Source organism: Carcharhinus amblyrhynchos, chromosome 35, assembly GCF_965287045.1.
Source record: "Carcharhinus amblyrhynchos chromosome 35, sCarAmb.v2.hapA, whole genome shotgun sequence".
NCBI lineage: Eukaryota > Metazoa > Chordata > Chondrichthyes > Carcharhiniformes > Carcharhinidae > Carcharhinus > Carcharhinus amblyrhynchos.
Window position 1 is genome coordinate 7,332,260 of NC_137358.1, and position 18,421 is coordinate 7,350,680.

Genomic DNA, 18,421 nt, shown 5'->3' on the forward strand with positions numbered 1-18,421 from the left:
GGGTGTGTTGTCTGCCTGGTGCTCGGGTACAGGATGTCGCAGCTGGGCTGCAGAGGAATCTGGAGTGGGAGGGTGAGAACCCAGTTGTGGTGGTACATGTGGGTGCCAGCGACGTAGGCAAAGTGCGGACTGAGGATCTGGGGAGGGAGTATGAGAAGCTGGGAATGGAATTAAAAAGTAGAACCGACAAGGTGGTCTTCTCTGGGCTACTGCCTGAACCGAGTGCAGACGGGCGTAGGGTTGACAGGATAAAGGAAGTGAATGGGTGGCTCAGAGATTGGTGTGGGAGGAATGGGATCGAATTTATGGGGCATTGGCACCAGTATTGGGGTAGGTGGGACTTGTTCGGGCGGGATGGGGTTGGTCTGAATCGTGCTGGGACCAGAGTGCTGGCGAATCGAGTAAAGAGGACTGTAGACAGGGCTTTAAACTAATTAGGGGGGGGAGGGTGCGAGGGTAGGTGATGTTAGGAGGTCTAAAGTTAAGGATAGGGTACAGGTAAGGGAAGAGGCTGAGGATGTCCCAAGTGGTGGCATTATGGCAAATAGGGTCCAGAAGAAGGCTGGGATGAAAGCGCTTTATCTGAATGCACGAAGCATTCGGAATAAAGTGGATGAGCTGGTGGCGCAGATCGACACAAATGGATACGATCTGGTGGCCATTACAGAGACGTGGCTGCAAGGTGACAGGGACTGGGAGATGAATGTACAGGGCTATCAAGTGTTTAGGAAGGATAGGCAGGAGGAAAGAGGGGGTGGCGTAGCTCTGCTGATTAAGGACAGCATCAAGGTGGTAGCAAGGGATGATATCGGAGCCAAAGAGCAGAAAGTGGAATCGTTGTGGGTGGAGATTAGGAACAGCAAAGGGAGGAAGACGCTGGTGGGTGTCGTCTATAGGCCCCCGAATAATGATCTGGAGGTGGGGCGGGCTGTTAATGCGCAAATAAGTGCGGCGTGCAGGAATGGGACGGCAGTAGTTATGGGGGATTTCAATCTGCATATTGATTGGTCGACCCATGTTGGACGAGGTGGGCTCGAGGAGGAGTTCTTGGAATGCTGCCGGGATAGTTTCCTGGAACAGTGTGTGTTGGAGCCGACGAGGGAGCGAGCTATCTTGGATCTGGTGCTATGTAATGAGGCGGGTAGAATTAGGGACCTTGAGGTGAAGGATCCTCTTGGAGAGAGTGATCATTGTATGGTGGAGTTTCTGTTGCAGATGGAGGAGGAGAAAGTGGGTTCCCGGACACGTGTCCTTTGTTTGAATAGAGGGGAGTATGGTAGGATGAGAGAAGAATTGGCGAATGTGGACTGGGGGAGCGCGTTGGAAGGTAGGTCTGCTGAGGAGCAGTGGAGGATCTTTAAGGAGATCTTTCTTGGTGCTCAGCAGAAATTTATTCCGATGGTTAAAAAGGACAGTAGGAAGAGAGGTAATAAGCCGTGGATAACGAAGGAGGTGAAGGAAAGTGTTAAATTAAAAGCGGAGGAATTTAGAGTAGCTAAGAGCAGTGGGCGAGAAGAGGATTGGGAAAGGTTTAAATGTCAACAAAGATTGACAAAAAAGTTGATAAAGGAGGGTAGAAGAAGCTATGAAGCTGGGCTAGCGCTTAATATAAAAAAGGATAGCAAGAGTTTTTATAAATATATAAAAAGGAAGAGGCTGGCTAGGGTGAACGTTGGTCCCTTAGCGGATGAGAAAGGGGACCTAGTGGTAGGGGATGGGGATATGGCTAAGGTCTTGAATAACTTTTTTGTTTCTGTCTTCACGGAGGAGGACGTGAATAATTTGCCGGGTGTTAGCGATGGAAAGGTGGTAGGACTGGAGGGTCTTAATGACATTACTGTTACTAGAGAGGTGGTGCGCGACAGACTGGAGGGGCTGATTGTGGACAAGTCCCCAGGACCGGATGGAATGCATCCGAGGGTTCTGAAAGAAATGGCGGAGGTGATAGTGGATGCCTTGGTGGTTATTTTCCAGACGTCGCTGGATTCCGGGGAAGTGCCGGAGGATTGGAAAACGGCTAATGTTACGCCGTTGTTTAAGAAGGGTGCCAGGCAAAAGGCGGGGAATTACAGGCCGGTTAGTTTAACGTCTGTGGTAGGTAAAATGTTAGAATCCGTCATTAAGGAGGAAATTGCGAGGCATCTTGAAGGGAATTGCTTGATAGGGCAGACGCAACACGGTTTCATTAAAGGGAAGTCGTGTCTGACAAATTTACTGGAGTTCTATGAGGATGTGTCTAGGGCGGTGGATAGAGGAGAGCCGGTGGATGTGGTCTTTCTGGATTTTCAGAAGGCGTTTGATAAGGTACCTCACAAGAGGTTACTGCAGAAGGTCAGAGGACATGGAGTTGGGGGTAGGGTGTTAGCGTGGATAGAGGATTGGTTGTCAAATAGGAGGCAGAGAGTGGGGGTCAATGGGTGCTATTCGGATTGGCGGTTGGTGACTAGTGGGGTGCCCCAGGGGTCGGTGCTGGGGCCTCAGCTATTTACCATTTATATAGATGATCTGGAGGAGGGAACCGAGTGTAGGGTGTCGAAAATTGCTGATGACACCAAGATTGGGGGAAAGGCAAATTGTGCGGAGGGTGTGGAGAGTCTGCAGAAGGATCTAGATAGGCTGGGCGAATGGGCCAGGAAATGGCAAATGGAATTTAATGTTGGCAAGTGTGAGGTGGTCCACTTTGGTAGGAAGAATGGTAGGAAGGACTATTACTTACGTGGCGAAAAACTGCAGCAGGCGACGGTGCAGAGGGACCTCGGGGTCCTTGTGCATGAGTCGCAAAAACCCAGCCTGCAAGTGCAGCAGGTGGTCAGGAAGGCGAATGGGATGCTGGCCTTCATAGCGAGGGGGATTGAATATAAAAGTAGGGAGGTCTTGCTGCAGCTGTATAGGGCATTGGTGAGGCCGCAGCTGGAGTACTGTGTGCAGTTTTGGGCGCCGCACCTGCGCAAGGATATTTTGGCCTTGGAGGGAGTGCAGAGGAGGTTTACTAGGCTGATACCGGAGTTGAGGGGGTTGAGCTATGAGGAGAGGCTGAATAAACTAGGCTTGTACTCGTTAGAGTTTAGAAGAATGAGGGCAGATCTCATTGAGACGTATAAGATGATGAATGGGATGGATAGGATAGAGGTGGAAAGACTCTTCCCGCTCAAAAAAGACAGTAGGACTAGGGGGCACAGCCTCAAGATAAAGGGGGGGCGGTTCAGAACGGAGTTGAGGAGGAACTTCTTCACTCAAAGGGTGGTGAATCTCTGGAATTCTCTGCCCGTTGAAGTGGTGGAGGCTGCCTCGCTAAATATTTTTAAGAAGCGGGTTGATGGGTTTTTGATAAGAGAGGGGATTAAGGGTTATGGGGAGAGGGCGGGAAAGTGGAACTGAGCCACGACAGATCAGCCATGATCTTATTGAATGGCGGGGCAGGCTCGAAGGGCCAGATGGCCTACTCCTGCTCCTATTTCTTATGTTCTTATGTTCTTATGTTCTTAAATACCTTCTGAAGTTTCCTTATAGTGCATTCATTCTGCAAGATTATTACACCATTTTATTTTACCGAAATAAACATAGAAGCTAATACAGCTTCTTCCCCCTAAAGGGCCAACTTACATATTTTGCAATGAATGACTTCTGCTCTTGCGGGTTTTTCGCTTTCTGGGCCTGTTCATGTTCCAGCCGCTCAATAAATGCGGCTGTCTCTGGCCTGGAACGCAACAATAAAAACTATTTAGAGGAGTGTCAGGAAGGCAGGCTGATATATCTTAATAGTTTAGAGAGATGATCAATTAAAAGTGTAGCCAACAAAAATGGAATTTTGCAAGTTCGCTCTGCTGTTCTGTTATTTCACAAAACTACTGTAAATTTTGGCATGATATATTTAACACGAGACTGTTCCATTTTTCCAACCCCACATATCGTGTTTTTTCATATACTTGGTGTACGAGTCACTTCCCTTTGCGATCATGACACGTCAGGCATGTACTTAGAGTCAGCCTCAATTTTTCTCCCCACAAATAGGTGCTTATTTACTTTATAACTGGGCATAAGAGATCAAGCAGGGTGCCTTATAAAAGGTGCACGGGAGTTTAAGACACGCCCACGCGTTGCGCTAGAACAGATGACATTTCAAAATGGCACACCGCTGTTTTGTTTTTATACTCGGCACACTAGATGGCCCCTGTTTCTGAATGGATTTTTTGAAGCTTCAACATCAACTTACATGCCAGCATCTACAATACTCATTGACCTTGCTCTGCACAGAGACAATTGCGCCAGACAGGCCAGGAAGCTTCTAGGCTAGAGACTGAGACATGCCAAATTGGCTAATCTCAGTCGGGACACTGATAATGGCATTACACACGGTCTCAGTAATCCCTGCGCTAAAAGGATTAAAAGAGAATCTGCCACATTTTCTGTGCGCAGTTGTTATCAATAACTCCCACTAGAGGATATGCATGGACGCCAAGTTCATTCACATATCCTCCAGAGTCAACTGAGAATTCTCCAGCATCCCATCAGCAGCTTTCTTGACAGTGAGAGGTGGCACGCCATTCGCTAGCCGCAGGATCATCTGGTCCCACCACCATCAACGGGATTTCCCTAACTGCTGGCAGGACCAATGCCACTAGCAGGTGGCCGGAGAATTCCAGCCAGCGTCAACCTCATTTACCTATTTCCTCATTGTTTCCTTCAATCCATTATCTCTCAAAAAACACATTAGATAATAATACATACAATAATAGAATCCCTACAGTGCAGAAGGAGGCCATTCGGCCCATCGAGTCTGCACTAACCACAATTCCACCCAAGCATTTGCCCTAGCTAGTCGCCCTGACACTAAGGGACGATTTAGCATGGCCAATCCACCTAACCAACACATCTTTGGTTTCCAGAATCAACTTACATTGCCAATTTTAATTACCTTTCCTGGTAACATTCCACATTTTTAATTTGCATCATCTGACGTGTGATTTATCCACAAACGCGAGTCGAGAAACCTCAGCTGCTGGACAGTTGGTTCATGATGCACAGCGATGCCAACAGCGCAGGTTCAAATCCCGTACCACCTGAAGTCATTCATTAAAGCCCCACCTTCTCAACCTCGCCTGAGGTGTGGTGACCCTCAGAATAGATCGCCACCAATCAGCTCTTCCCCTCAAAAGCCTATGGTCGTCTGGGAACATGCCAACTTTACCTTCTACTTTACCACAGCATCTAACAATTTATTTGAATCAGATCACAAGAAAAATATATAGGATCAAAAGAGAGTTACAAAAATACATGCACACAGAAAAATACTCACGCTGATGCCAGGACTGGCTGCATTAGGTGCACAGTTGTGTTAAATACCTCCAGATCCACATCTTCCACCTCCGCTCCGTTGCAAGAACCAGGGACAGTTACAATGGAAACACCGATTATATTTCCAGACACATCTGTGTTAACTGTGATTACATCAGATAGGTGAGACTCAACCAGAGAGCACTATAGAAAGAAAATTAAAATAAAGGCAGTAGAATCAATAACTGACCAATAGAATAGTAAAAACACCAACTTAAGTTTCTGTGAAAGCTTTTTCCCCAGGGTGGAAGAGTCAATTTCTAGAGGGTATAGGTATACGGTGCAAGGGGCAAGGAGATGTACGAGGCAAGTTTCTTTTACACAGAGGGTGGTGGGTGCCTGGAACTCGTTGCCGGGGGAGGTAGTGGAAGCAGATAAGATAGTGATTTTTAAGGGACATCTTGACAAGTACATGAATAGGATGGGAATAGAGGAATACGATCCCCAGAAGGGTAGGGGGTTTTAGTTCAATCCGGCAACATGGTCGCTGCAGGTTTGGAGGGCCGAAGGGCCTGTTCTTGTGCTGTGATTTTCTTTGTTCTTTGAAAGCACCATCAAATTTGTAACTTTAAAGTTCTGAACTTTTCTTAAATTGCCTAGGGTATCTTTGGCACTTTCAAGATTTATTCATTTGTTTTCTCCTCTCAGTACATTCTGCTTCCAATCCTTAAGGCACTGACACTTACAGTTCCACAGATACTGCCAGCTCTGCTAAGCGGTAATTTTCCATACAATCTGAACAGTTTCACCCCACTGCACATTACAGTAGGAACCATGCAGCAGCAATCAGCAGTGGCAACTTTAGCTTGTTGTCACCGTTCCCTAGCCCAAGGGTCCAAGAGATGCACCAGTGGGATTAACTATGCAGAATAGACTTAATTTGGGTCTGGATGGCTTCAGAATAATTCTTCAGAAAATGCTGGAAAAAACTCAGCAGGTCCAGCAGCATCTATGGAGGCAGAAAGCATTTTGAGTCCCCATGGCTCTTCGAAGCATCACAGGGAGTCAAAACGCTTTCTCCCTCCACAGATGCTGCCAGGCCTGCTGAGTTTTTCCAGCATTTTCTGTTTCAGATTTCAGCATCCGCAGTATTTTGATTTTACTGTGGAACAGACTTTCTGGTGTGTGGTTTTGTGGTACAGCTACTAGTGCTTTGAACCAGATATATTTTAAGAGCTCAACCTTGCTGCCTCTCAGTGCCAGGGACCCGGGTTCAATTCCCAGCTTGGGTCACTGTCTGTGTGGAGTTTGCATGTTCTCCCTGTGTCTGCATGGGCTTCCTTCAGGTGCTCCGGTTTCCTCCCACAATGCGAAAAATGTCCTAATTAGGTGGATTGGCCATGCTAAATTCTCCCTTAGTGTGCCCGAACAGGTGCCGGAGTGTGGCAACTGAAGGACTTTCACAGCAGCTTCATTGCAGTGTTAATGTAAACCTACTTGTGACACTAATAAATACACATCTTCAACTTCTCTAATCTGAACAATCTGGTTTTGCAGACCTTCGCAATGAATATATAATCAGACACAAGACGGTGTACTGTTACTATCTGGGTCAATGCAAGCTTCTCCAAAAGCTAACAGATCGTGAGGCTAGAGACAGTGTACTCCTACTGACTGGGACATTGCGGGCTATGCACCATGTAATGGCCCAGTAATGAAACGTTTACACTGGCATCAAGTAACAGAGGCTGCACCCTTTGGTTAGAGCTACTGTGCAGTCTTCTCATAGGATCAACGGACTTTTCATAGCTTTCAAATGAAATAGATTTCATGATATTTTTGAAAAGTGGTAACTGCACATTCAAGCAGTCAAACAGAGATGCATATTACGCATGTAATGATAAATCCGAAGAGATGGAAGATCCCTCAAGGCAGTACCTGAGTATGTTGTGTCCCTTGACCCCAAAGCATATTACAAAGACCATAAGGTGATCACAAAACCTAACATTTCAATTTGCAGTGAAAGCAGCATGAAGTGTTGAAGTTCATGCTTACAATTAGAGGGTTTTTTATACCATGGAAAGCAAAAACAAAACTGGAAATCCGAAACAAACTCAAATGGCAAAATCCGTAGATATTGGGGAGGCGGTGCTGTGGTGGTATTGTCGCTGGACTAGTAATTCAGAGATCCGCGGTAATGCTCTGGAGAACTGGGTTCGAATCCCAACAAGGCAGATAGTGAAACTTGTATTCAATAATAAATATGGAATTAAAAGTCCAATGATGACCATGTATCAATTGTGGCAAAAACCCATCTGGTTCAGTGATGCTCTTTAGGGAAGGAAATCTGCCGCCCTTACCCGGTCTGGCTACATATGACTCCAGACCCACAGCAATGTGGTTGACTCTTAAATACCCTCAGCAATGGGCAATAAATGCTGGCCTTCTCTGCGATGCCCACATCCCATGAAAGTTAGCACAGTGGTTAGCACTGCTGCTTCACAGCTCCCGGGACCTGGATTCGATTCCCGGCTTGAGTCACTGTCTGTGTGGAGTTTGCACGTTCTCCCCGTGTCTGCGTGGGTTTCCTCCTGGTGCTCCAGTTTCCTCCCACATTCTGAAAGATGCGTTGGTTTGGATGCATTGACCCGAACAGGTGCTGGGGTGCGGCGACTAGGGGAATTTCAGAGTAAGTTCATTGCAGTGTTAATGTAAGCCTTACACTAAACTTCAAAAGAGACACAATGATTTAAGCAAGTTCCTTTCATCAAACCACAAAAGCTTTGAACAAGGCTCCATAATCGAAACTCAAACTGATTGATTCTCTCCACAGATGCTGTCGGACCGGCTCAGTGCACCCACCATTCTTTTTTTTGCATGTGATGACTTACTTGATAAGATGAGTAAGATTAAGTAGTGTAAAGAGTCTAAAAGTCTAAAAATGTTCTGCTACATTTAGACATTGTCAGCAGTAAAGGACATATGGATGATAAATATAAATGATGGCAAGGAAAATATTTTAAAATTCAAAGGAAATGAATTCCAAGAGGAAATAATCCAATGGAATTTGTTTGAGAAACAGGCATGCAAATGACATCAACACAAACTCCTGTGGCATTGCTCAAGGAGGTCAAATTAAGGATTTTTAAAGTTTATTTATTAGTGTCATGAGTAGGCTTATATTATCACTGCAATGAAGTTGCCATGAAACTCCCCTAGTTGCCACACTCCAGTGCCTGTTCAGATACTTAAGGAGAATCTAGCATGGCCAATGCACTTAACCAGCACATCTTTTGGGCTGAGGGGGGAAACCGGAGCACTTGGAGGAAACCCACGCAGACGTGGGGAGAATGTGCAAACCCCCACAGGCAGTGACCTGTGGTGGGAATCGAACCCGGTCCCTGGCACTGTGGGATAGCAGTACTAACCACTGCTGCCACCTTGCCGCCCAAATTAAAACAAAATTTAGCCGTACCTATTCACGTCAATAGTGCTTAACGCAAACTGAAATTAGGAAAAAAAAAGGACTACCTTCCCATCAGTGTTTAGTTCTAACTGTTTAATTCCAACCAATGAGATTTCAATTATTTTCAACTACAAAACAGCTTTGAGTTAACAGGTGTGAAAACTAATGTGTATTTACTGTACAAAACAATATTTAATGCATGAAGCATTTTGTATATAGGTAAAATATTTGGCTGGATGGAGGGGGATCTGCTAGTTACATTGGTAACTGTGTAATGGACTGAGGCAGGAAGTTGGGTGCAAGGACAGATTCTACCATGTGGCAGTTTCCAATAACAGCTGAACGGGCAATGCAACCAGGGAGAGGCAAACAGAAACTGAGGAATAATGATGGAAGCACCTGATAGAGCTAGCTAGATCTGATATGATACGCTTCATTTAATGACAAAAGGTAGGTATTAAAGATTATAGTTAGTTTGGAAGGCTCATCTGCTAGGACTGAATCAACATCATGAGAGCAAATAACAAATCTGCAATGCACCATGAGAGGGCGGCACGTTGGCACAGTGGTTAGCACTGCTGACTCACAGCATCAGGTTCAATTCTGGCCTTGGGTGACAGTGCGGACTTTGCGCTTTTTCCCCGCGCCTATATTGTGCTCTGGTTCCCCCTCATAGTCCAAAGAAGTGCGGGTTAGGTGGATTGGCAATGCTAAATTGCCCCAGCGTCAGGGGGATTCCAGGTTAAGTGTGTGGGATTGAGGTCAGTACAGACTCGATGAGTCAAATGGCCTCCTTCTGTACTGTAGGGAGTCTATGATTCTTCTATGATGAAATGATGCATCACAGGAAGTATCAGGCAACAGGTGCGTGCATACCCAATTCTTTAATACTCCATTCACTATGCACTAGAGTTCAAAAATATCACTGGGATAGTAGCCTGCACCTAATACATCATTAGATCAGCGTCAATTAGTGCAAAAAAAGACAACAGCTTTGAACAAGTTCCCCTGCCTCTGAGGAGCATGATAAAGGCATGCATATTATTTCACTGAAGTATGTGGCACAAGTATGGTCTATTCATGCTCCTGTGCATATGAGAACATTCACTCACCACACCTAACAATAAGAAAGCTTTCTCTTGCTGCCTATTTACTCTCCCTCTCTCTCCTGAAGGCACTTATTCTCACGAAGTGACAGTGAGGTGGCATGGTGGCACAGTGGTTAGTACTGCTAGCTCACAGCGCCAGAGACCCAGGTTCAATTCCCGGCTTGGGTCACTGTCTGTGTGGAGCTTGCACGTTCTCCCCATGTCTGTGGGGTTTCCTCTGAGCGCTCCGGTTTCCTCCCACAGACCAAAATAACGCTGATTAGATGCATTGGTCACGCTAAATTCTCCCTCAGCGTACCTGAACAGGCCCCGGAGTGTGGCGACTAGGGGATTTTCACAGTAACTTCAGTGCGGTGTTAATGTAAGCCTACTTGTGACATTAACAAATAAACTATAAATTTGATTAGATGTCAGTCATCCTCCAGCATGTTGGCCAATCATTCAGACAATGGTTCACAATGATCATTCAACTTTCAAAGGTATGAAAGCCTTGACTTGACACTGTTGACCTCATAGTAGAACCCAGACACAAGTACTTTCCCAAAGCCACCTGATCGTAAGAGCATGGCAATACCGTGGCTAATTTGCCGCCCCTCCTTCGGCCTGGGGTGGCTGACATTAACGGACACATGAACACACACACCTTCCACCCCACCAACCTCCCCCCCATCCCCCAACCGCTGCAGGGGCTGAGAACAATTAACTCAGTACAGATCATCGAATGAACCTCTGACTCAATTACACTTCAGCTTTGCATGGGGAGCTGTTTAAGCAGAACCTAATAAGTCATACATAAATCCCCCATTAGCAAGTATGTGGTCAAGTCCAACAAACAGGCTCGCCAAGGAAACAGTCGAGTTTCGACAGCAAGTGAAAAGACTAGCAACCTGATCACCAAGATGATCAAGATGACCATATCCAGAATGGTACCCAGAAAAGACTGCATAGGAGCTGCAGTATCTGGTTTTAATTTAGATCCCCGCCAATATTCTATGCAGCCTCTTCACGACTAATATGGTAGTGTGGAAGTGATACATAGTAAGGAAATACAGGATATATCCTGCTAAACATGTGGTGAGCTAAATATATCTGGCTGGCAAACAAAAATATGATTACATCACCCTACTGGGCAGAGGGAAACACACTGACCGAATCAATAACATCTTGGAAAAATGTGTACCCGTTTCACACAAAATACATCATGTGTCTGCTCCAAGTGTAACACTTGTGTCTTTTCTTACCCTCTCCCAACTCTTATCAAGATACAGTTCCATTAGCACAAACAACTCTCCTGAACCTTTCAGAGTTAGTTCAAGGCTATTCGACTGCACGTGGCGTTGCCATCACAATGCTATCACTAACATGCCCTTTGCAGTCACAGCCATTAGGGGGCAGTCAGGCACGGAGGTCAACTCTTGTGATTCAACTGCTGCCTGGAACAGATCAGCCAACTCAATAGAGACTGAGGTCCAACCTGGGACCTTTACTCCATCATAGTTCAAGTAACTGATTGTCACCAGACTCTGTTCTGCCAGCCTATATTGGGGGTTGCGGGGGGGGGGAACAGTTATTAGTGCTGCCTGCATCATCCTATTAAATCTGATGAAGAGCAAAAACATACAAAAGCTCTGATAGAGAGAACTTGGTGAAAAATGCTGACAGCAATGTTCTGGAGAATCAGACTCTATTACGAGCTACAAAAAGCATCTGCAGAACTGCCCCTAATTTAAGGCTACACAGAGTTTGTTCAACGGTCTCCCCCTTTCTCCCAAACGTACTAAATCAGGCTGGGGTATGTTTCAACTGGCACTACCATCGTTACATTTCCCAAATGACCACTCTCAATATTCACCCAGGCTTCAAGTTTTTTTTAAGTTTATTTATCAGTGTCACAAGTAGGCTTACATTAACACTGCAATGAAGTTACTGTGAAAATACTCTAGTCACCACACTCCAGTGCCTGTTCGGATAATACTGAGAAGTTAGCACAGCCAATGCACCTCACCAACACTTTTTTTGGACTGTGGGAGGAAACCGGAGCACCCTAAGGAAATGCATGCACTCACGGGGAGAATATGCAAACTCCGCACAGACAGTGACCCTAGGGTGACACAGTGGTTAGCATTGCTGTTTCACAGTGCCAAGGGACCCAGGTTCAACTCCCAGCTTGAGTCACTGTGCAGAGTCTGTGCATTCTCCCCATGTCTGCGTGGGTTTCCTCCGGCTGCTCTGGTTTCCTCCCACAGTCTGAAAGATGTTCCGGTTAAGTGCATTGGCCATGCTCAATTCTCCCTCAGTGGACCCAAACAGGCACTGGAGTGTGGCAACTCGAGAATTTTCACAGCAACCTTATTAGAGTGTTAATGTGAGCCTACTTGTGATTACTAAATTGACTTTTACTTTAACCAGGCCGGGAATCGAACCTGGATCCATAGCATTGTGAAGCTATAGTGCTAACCACTGTGCCACCAAGTGTTAACAGACAATAGGCATCACAGTGACAAGAACAAAGAAAATTACAACACAGGAACAGGCCCTTCGGCCCTCCAAGCCTGCACCGACCATGCTGTCCGAATGAATTAAAATCCCCTACCCTTTCCAGGGACCATATCGCATCCTGTTGAAGTATTTGTTCAGACACCCCTTAAAAGTCACTAACGTATCTGCTTCCACTACCTCCCCCAGCAACAAGTTCCAGGCACCCACCACTCTCCATGTAAAAAACTTGCTTCGTAAAATCTTTAAACCGTGCGCCTCACACCTTAAATCTATGCCCCCCCCCTAGTAATTGACTCTTCCACACTGGGAAAAGCTTCTGACTATCCACTCTGTTCATGCCTCTCAATCTTGTAGACTTCTATCAAATCTCCCCTCAATCTCTGCCTCTCCAGTGAGAACAAACAAAGTTTCTCCAACCATTCCTCATAGCTAATGCCCTCCATACCAGGCAACATCCTGGTAAATCTTTACGGTACCCTCTCCAAAGCCTCCATATCTCTCTGGTAGTGACACGACCAAAATTGAACACTATATTCCAAATGCAGCCTAAGGTTCTATAAAGTTGCAACATGACTTGCCAAATTTAAACTCAATGCCCCAGCCAATGAAGACAAGCATGTCATATGCCTTCTTAACTACCTCCTCCACCTGCATTGCCACTTTCAGTGACCTGTGTACCTCTACACCCAGATCCCTATGCTTATCAACACTCTTAAGGGTTCTGCCATTTACTGTATATTTCCTATCTGTATTAGGCCTTCCAAAATGCATTACCTCACATTTGTCCAGATTAAACTCCATCTGCCATTTCTCTGCCCAAGTCTCCAACCAATCTAGATCCCGCTGTATCCTCTGATGGTCTTCATCGCTATCTGCTAATCCACCATCTTTGGATCATCCGCAAACTTACTAATCAAACCAGTTACATTTTCCTCCGAATTATTTATATATATTGCGAACAGCAAAGGTCCCAGCACTGATCCTTGAGAAACGCCACTTGTCACAGCCCTCCATTGAGAAACGCACCCTTCCATTGCTACCCTCTGTCTTCTATGACCGAACCAGTTCTGTATCCACCTTGCCAGCTCATCTCTGATCCCATATGATTTCACCTTCTGGACCAGTGTGTCATGAGGGACCTTGTCAAGGGCCTTATTGAAGTCCATGTAGACAACATCCACTGCCATACCCTCAATCATCTTCGTCACTTCCTCGAAAAACTCGATCAAGTTAGTGAGGCATGACCTCCCCTTCACAAAACCATGTTGTCTCTCGCTAATACATCTACTTACTTCCAAGTGGGAGTAAATCCTGTCTCGAAGAATCCTCTGAATAATTTCCCTACTACTGACTTAAGGCTCACCGGCCTGTAATTACCTGGATTATTCTTACTGTCCTTCTTAAACAAAGGAACAACATTAGTTATTCTCCAAACATCTGGGATCTCCCCTCTAGCCAGTGGACCCAGTCCTGTCCCGATCAGGCACACGCACACATTCTTTAAAGCAAGGATCACGCCAAGTGATCAGAAACACGAACACTGATGAGCTTTTTTTCCCTCCCTAACCCAGGGAGGATTAGGTCAATTGAAGCATTCAAAAGTTGGTTGCGTAACACATGGCCTGATATCTATTAACACACCATGGAGCTCAATATGCAGCTTCTTCAAATCCTGCTTCACTGCCTCAGTTTACCCCTTCATCTCTCTTCTTAAGGTAGATGCTGACTCTTCACCTAGCTTTCCCAAGAAGAACTGTTGTGATTGATACATGTACACCACCCTGACATGCATTTCTGCTTGTTATTGATTTAACTCATTAGCTGCAGAGCAGATTTTCCTTCACAGACACCAGTAAATGGCTAGGCTTGGTGTGCGAGCTCAGGCAGGGGATTTTCATAGGTGATTCAATCATCAATGGCTTCATAGGTAAGCACAGTAAAAAGTCTGACAACACCAGGTTTTAGTCCAACCTATTTATTTGATAATATACTCGCAAGCTTTCGGGTTAGCCCCTTCGTCAGGTGAATCATAGGTAAGTGCAGTCCCAATACACCCATATCCGTACCTGGTTTTGTTCCAGTAGAGATTTACTGAACAGCTTCAGAAATAACTGCTTCTTTTCCGCCCTCCTTTCAAATCATTTCACCAAAGGTAGCTATGAACTCAATGGCCAAAGCCCCAGATCCTAGAATTCTCTTCTTAAACTTTTCCGTCTCTTTCTCTACTCCTGGAAAATACCCCTCAAAACCTAACCATCTGATAAATCTTTCGGCCACCTGCCCTAATACGTCTAAGTGGCTTGGTGTCAAATTTTAACGCATCTGTAAAGTGCCTTGGGATGTTTTATTCAAGGCACTATATAAATTTAGGTTTTTGTTATTCTGCCAGTTGAGTGCAGAGCCCATTTTAGCAGCTGAACCGGTGCAGCCATAAAGATCTCCTAACTCGAAGAAAAGCTGATCCCAAGATCTGTGATTTGTGAGACTTGGCACTGCTGCCGCACAGCGCCAGGGACCCAGGTTCGATTCCCGGCTTGGGTCACTGTCTGTGCAGAGTCTGCACATTCTCCTCACGTCTGCATTGGTTTCCTCCGGATGCTCCAGTTTCCTCCCACAGTCCGAAAGACGTGCTGGTTAGGTACATCGGCTATGCTAAATTTTCCCTCAGTGTACCTGAACAGGCGCCGGAGTGTGGCGATTTTCACAGTAACTGCAGTGTTAATGTTTTTTATTTTAATTTTATTATTGTCACAAGGCGGCTTCCTTTAACACTGCAAACCAGCAATTCCAAAAGAAGGACAACTAATTCAGTGTTCTGATATGTCTTTACTTTTTGCAGCACGTTACAAGAATACATCTCTTTAAGAAACAAACTCCAAATTTATAATTGCCCATTTAGACAACAGGCTGCCATTTGGCACGCCAGATAATCATTCAAAAGCATTTTTTCAGAAATCCCTGGATTAATTTGTAATACAGGCAGGAGAGGAATGAGCTTTGGGTCGGAAAAAAGATTAAAATAGTCCAATCAGGTCCTGGAATGGGTCCTAATTGCACTGACTGGCTTTTTTCTCCCTCTTGCATATCTCTCTGTTTGGCAAGTGCGCCAGTGAAACACACTGACTTAATGGAATCTTGTCACTAAACTGTAAATGTTGACCATGTGGCATTTAGCGAGTGGGAGATGGTCCGATTAGATTAAGCCAGATCAAGGGTTGAGACAAGTGCATGAATGTTGATCTAATCAAAGCTCCACATGAGCATTTAAAATAGACATTTATAAGGGTCAGGAAGCACAGCGAGTAAACTAATAACTTGTACTTTCAAGATCGCCAGGGAATGTTCTGGGCTGAAGTTAACGTTCAAGTCACATGATTTGTTTAAAAAACCCCTATGCTTGGCATAATCTAGGCTTTGTATTTAAGCAAACATTTATTCTTTTCAGGAAAAAAAAGAGAAAGTTGCTCAGACAAGAACAGCTTTATTGGTTACACATAATAGTTCCTTTATGACCATATGGTTCTTTCGTTGCTGTCTTTGGTTACTTCATGTTGCACTACCCTAGGTCCCATTCAGGACCCCACACACATTCTCTCTTCCACCTTCTTCCGTCGGGAAAACGATACAAAAGTCTCCTGAGGTCACATACCAACCAACTCAAGAACAACTCCTTCCCTGCTGCTGTTAAGACTTTTACATGGACTTGCCTTGCATTAAGTTGATCTTTCTCTACATCCTAGCTCTGTCTGTAATACTACATTCTGCACTCTCTCATTTCCTTCTCTATGAACGGTATGCTTTATCTGTATAGCGCACAAGAAACAATACTTTTCACTGTATGTTAATACATGTGACAATAATAAATCAAATCTGTAGCTTCTCAGCAAATCCACAATGGAAGGTTCACAGCCGGCTTTGATGAGTGCACCACAAAAAAACTGTCAAGTCTGACATCACTTAAATACCCAAACTCCAACAAAACCTGGCCCATCAATACTTAATGGCACAGCCGGGTACAGAATAGCGTGAACTGGTACTTGTGAAACTATAATTACAACCATGATATGGAGGCGCCGGCGTTGGACTGGGTTGGGCACAGTAAGAAGCCTCACAACACCAAGTTAAAGTCCAAAGGTTTATTTGGTGAGTCATCTACTGAAGAAGCAGTGCTCCGAAAGCTCGTGATTCCAAATAAACCTGTTGGACTTTAACCTGGTGCTGTGAGACTTCTTACCATATTACAACCAAGCAGCTGAGAAAATGGGGTGTGGAAGGAGGGTGTGAGGAAGAGGAACACAGAAATGCAGAAAATAGGAGGAGTTTTGCCCCTTCGAACCTGTCCCATCATTCATTATGATCATGGCTGATCATCAAATTCAAATCCTGATTCCGCCTTCCCCCATAGCCCTTGATCCCTTTAGTCCCAAGAGCTATATCCAATTTCTTCTTGAAATCAGACAACATTTTGGCTCCAACTACTTCCTGTGGTAGTGAATTCCACACATTCATCACCTCTGGGTGAAGAAATTTCTCCTCACATCAGTCCAAAAAGTTACTTTACCTCAAACTATGACCCTTCTCGCCCAACAGTGGGAACATTCTTTTTGGATCTAGTTCTAAAGTTATTTTTTAGTGTCACAAATAGACTTACATTAATACTGCAATGAAGTTACTGTGAAAATCCCCTCGTCGCCACACTCCGGCGCCTATTCAGGTACACAGGGAGAATTTAGCATGGCCAATGCACCGAAAAAGCACATCTTTCGGTCTGTGGGAGGAAATCGGAGCACACAGAGGAAACCCACGCAGACATGGGGAGAATACGCAAACTCCAGACAGACAGTGACCCAAGCCGGGAATCAAACCTGGACCTCTGGTGCTGTGAGGCAGCAGTGCTAAGCACTGTGCCAACAAGGTGCCCCTACCCTGTCTTCCATCTACCCACCATTGGGAACGTTCTGAATCAACCCTGTCTAATCCTGTTAGAATCTTACAAGTTTCTTGGAGATCCCCTCTCATTCTTCTAAATTCCACTGAATACAATCCTAACGAGAAAAGAAAAATGGATGGGAAATTAGGAAGCCTTCAGCCAAATCAACTGAAAAGGTAAGAAAAATCTAGATACATAACTAAACATTTTGGGGACAGCTCAGACCATTTTGAACATGCTTAATGCCCAAGAAAGTCAGGCTTTCAGCTTTACTTAAATAATCACTCAGTTACTTAAAAGACATGAACGCTTACATGTGCTAGTGAGCATATCATTTCTTTAACTCCCTTAACATATACCCCTACAAATGGTCAACACATACAAAAATTCATGGATTCGAAAAAAGATGGGAAACTCAACATTCAGTTCAGTTCCATGTCCATCTCAGTAACATTCACCAACCGTCTCCTCTTCGGCCTGCTCTTTCCATTGCTGCCTCAACCTTGCCATCTGATCCCGTTCTAGAGCTTTTAATCTTCTCAATTTTAACATTTGCTAATTCTGAGCAGCTTATACTTCCTCCACTATTCTGCAACATTTTTTTTTGTCCCTTGATGTCTTTTATATTTAATCATGTCCACCCTTTTGCCCTTTGGTTATGTGCCATTTTTAAAGAAACATTCTATGTAAATAAGCAGTAGGTATACGCAGTTTACAGAATAAACTATTTTTGTCACTACAGCTCGTAGTAGCACTTATGTTTGTTTTTCTTTTAACTAACATAATTGAGATATGATAGAATCCCACAGTGCAGAAGGAAACCCTTTGGTGCATCAAGGTTGCACCAACCGCAACCCACCCTATCCTAGTAACCCCACGCATTTATCCTAGCTAATCCTCCTGACCCTAAGAGGCTAATCCCCCCGACACTAAGAGGCTAATCCTCCTGACACTAAGCATGACTAATCCACCTAACCTGCACATCTTTGGACACGAAGGGGCAATTTAGCTTGATCAATTCACCTAACTAGCACATCTTTGGACTATGGGAGGTAACTGGAGACCCGGAGGAAACCCACACAGACACGGGCAGAACATACAAACTCCGCACAGACAGTGCCCCAAGCCGAGAACTGAACCCAG

The 18,421-nt window shown here is 45.0% G+C and overlaps 1 protein-coding gene across 1 annotated transcript in view; it reads right to left on the reverse strand.

Moving 5' to 3' along the window:
* The window catches only part of emc10 (ER membrane protein complex subunit 10), a 59,107-nt gene that overhangs the window by 23,944 nt on the left and 16,742 nt on the right, over positions 1–18,421 (reverse strand). The window contains exons 5-6 of the mRNA XM_080217670.1: positions 5,297–5,478; positions 3,604–3,697 (exon numbers count right to left, since the gene is read on the reverse strand). Coding sequence (XP_080073796.1) covers positions 3,604–3,697; positions 5,297–5,478 — 276 coding nt within the window. The remainder of the gene's footprint in view (positions 1–3,603; positions 3,698–5,296; positions 5,479–18,421) is intronic.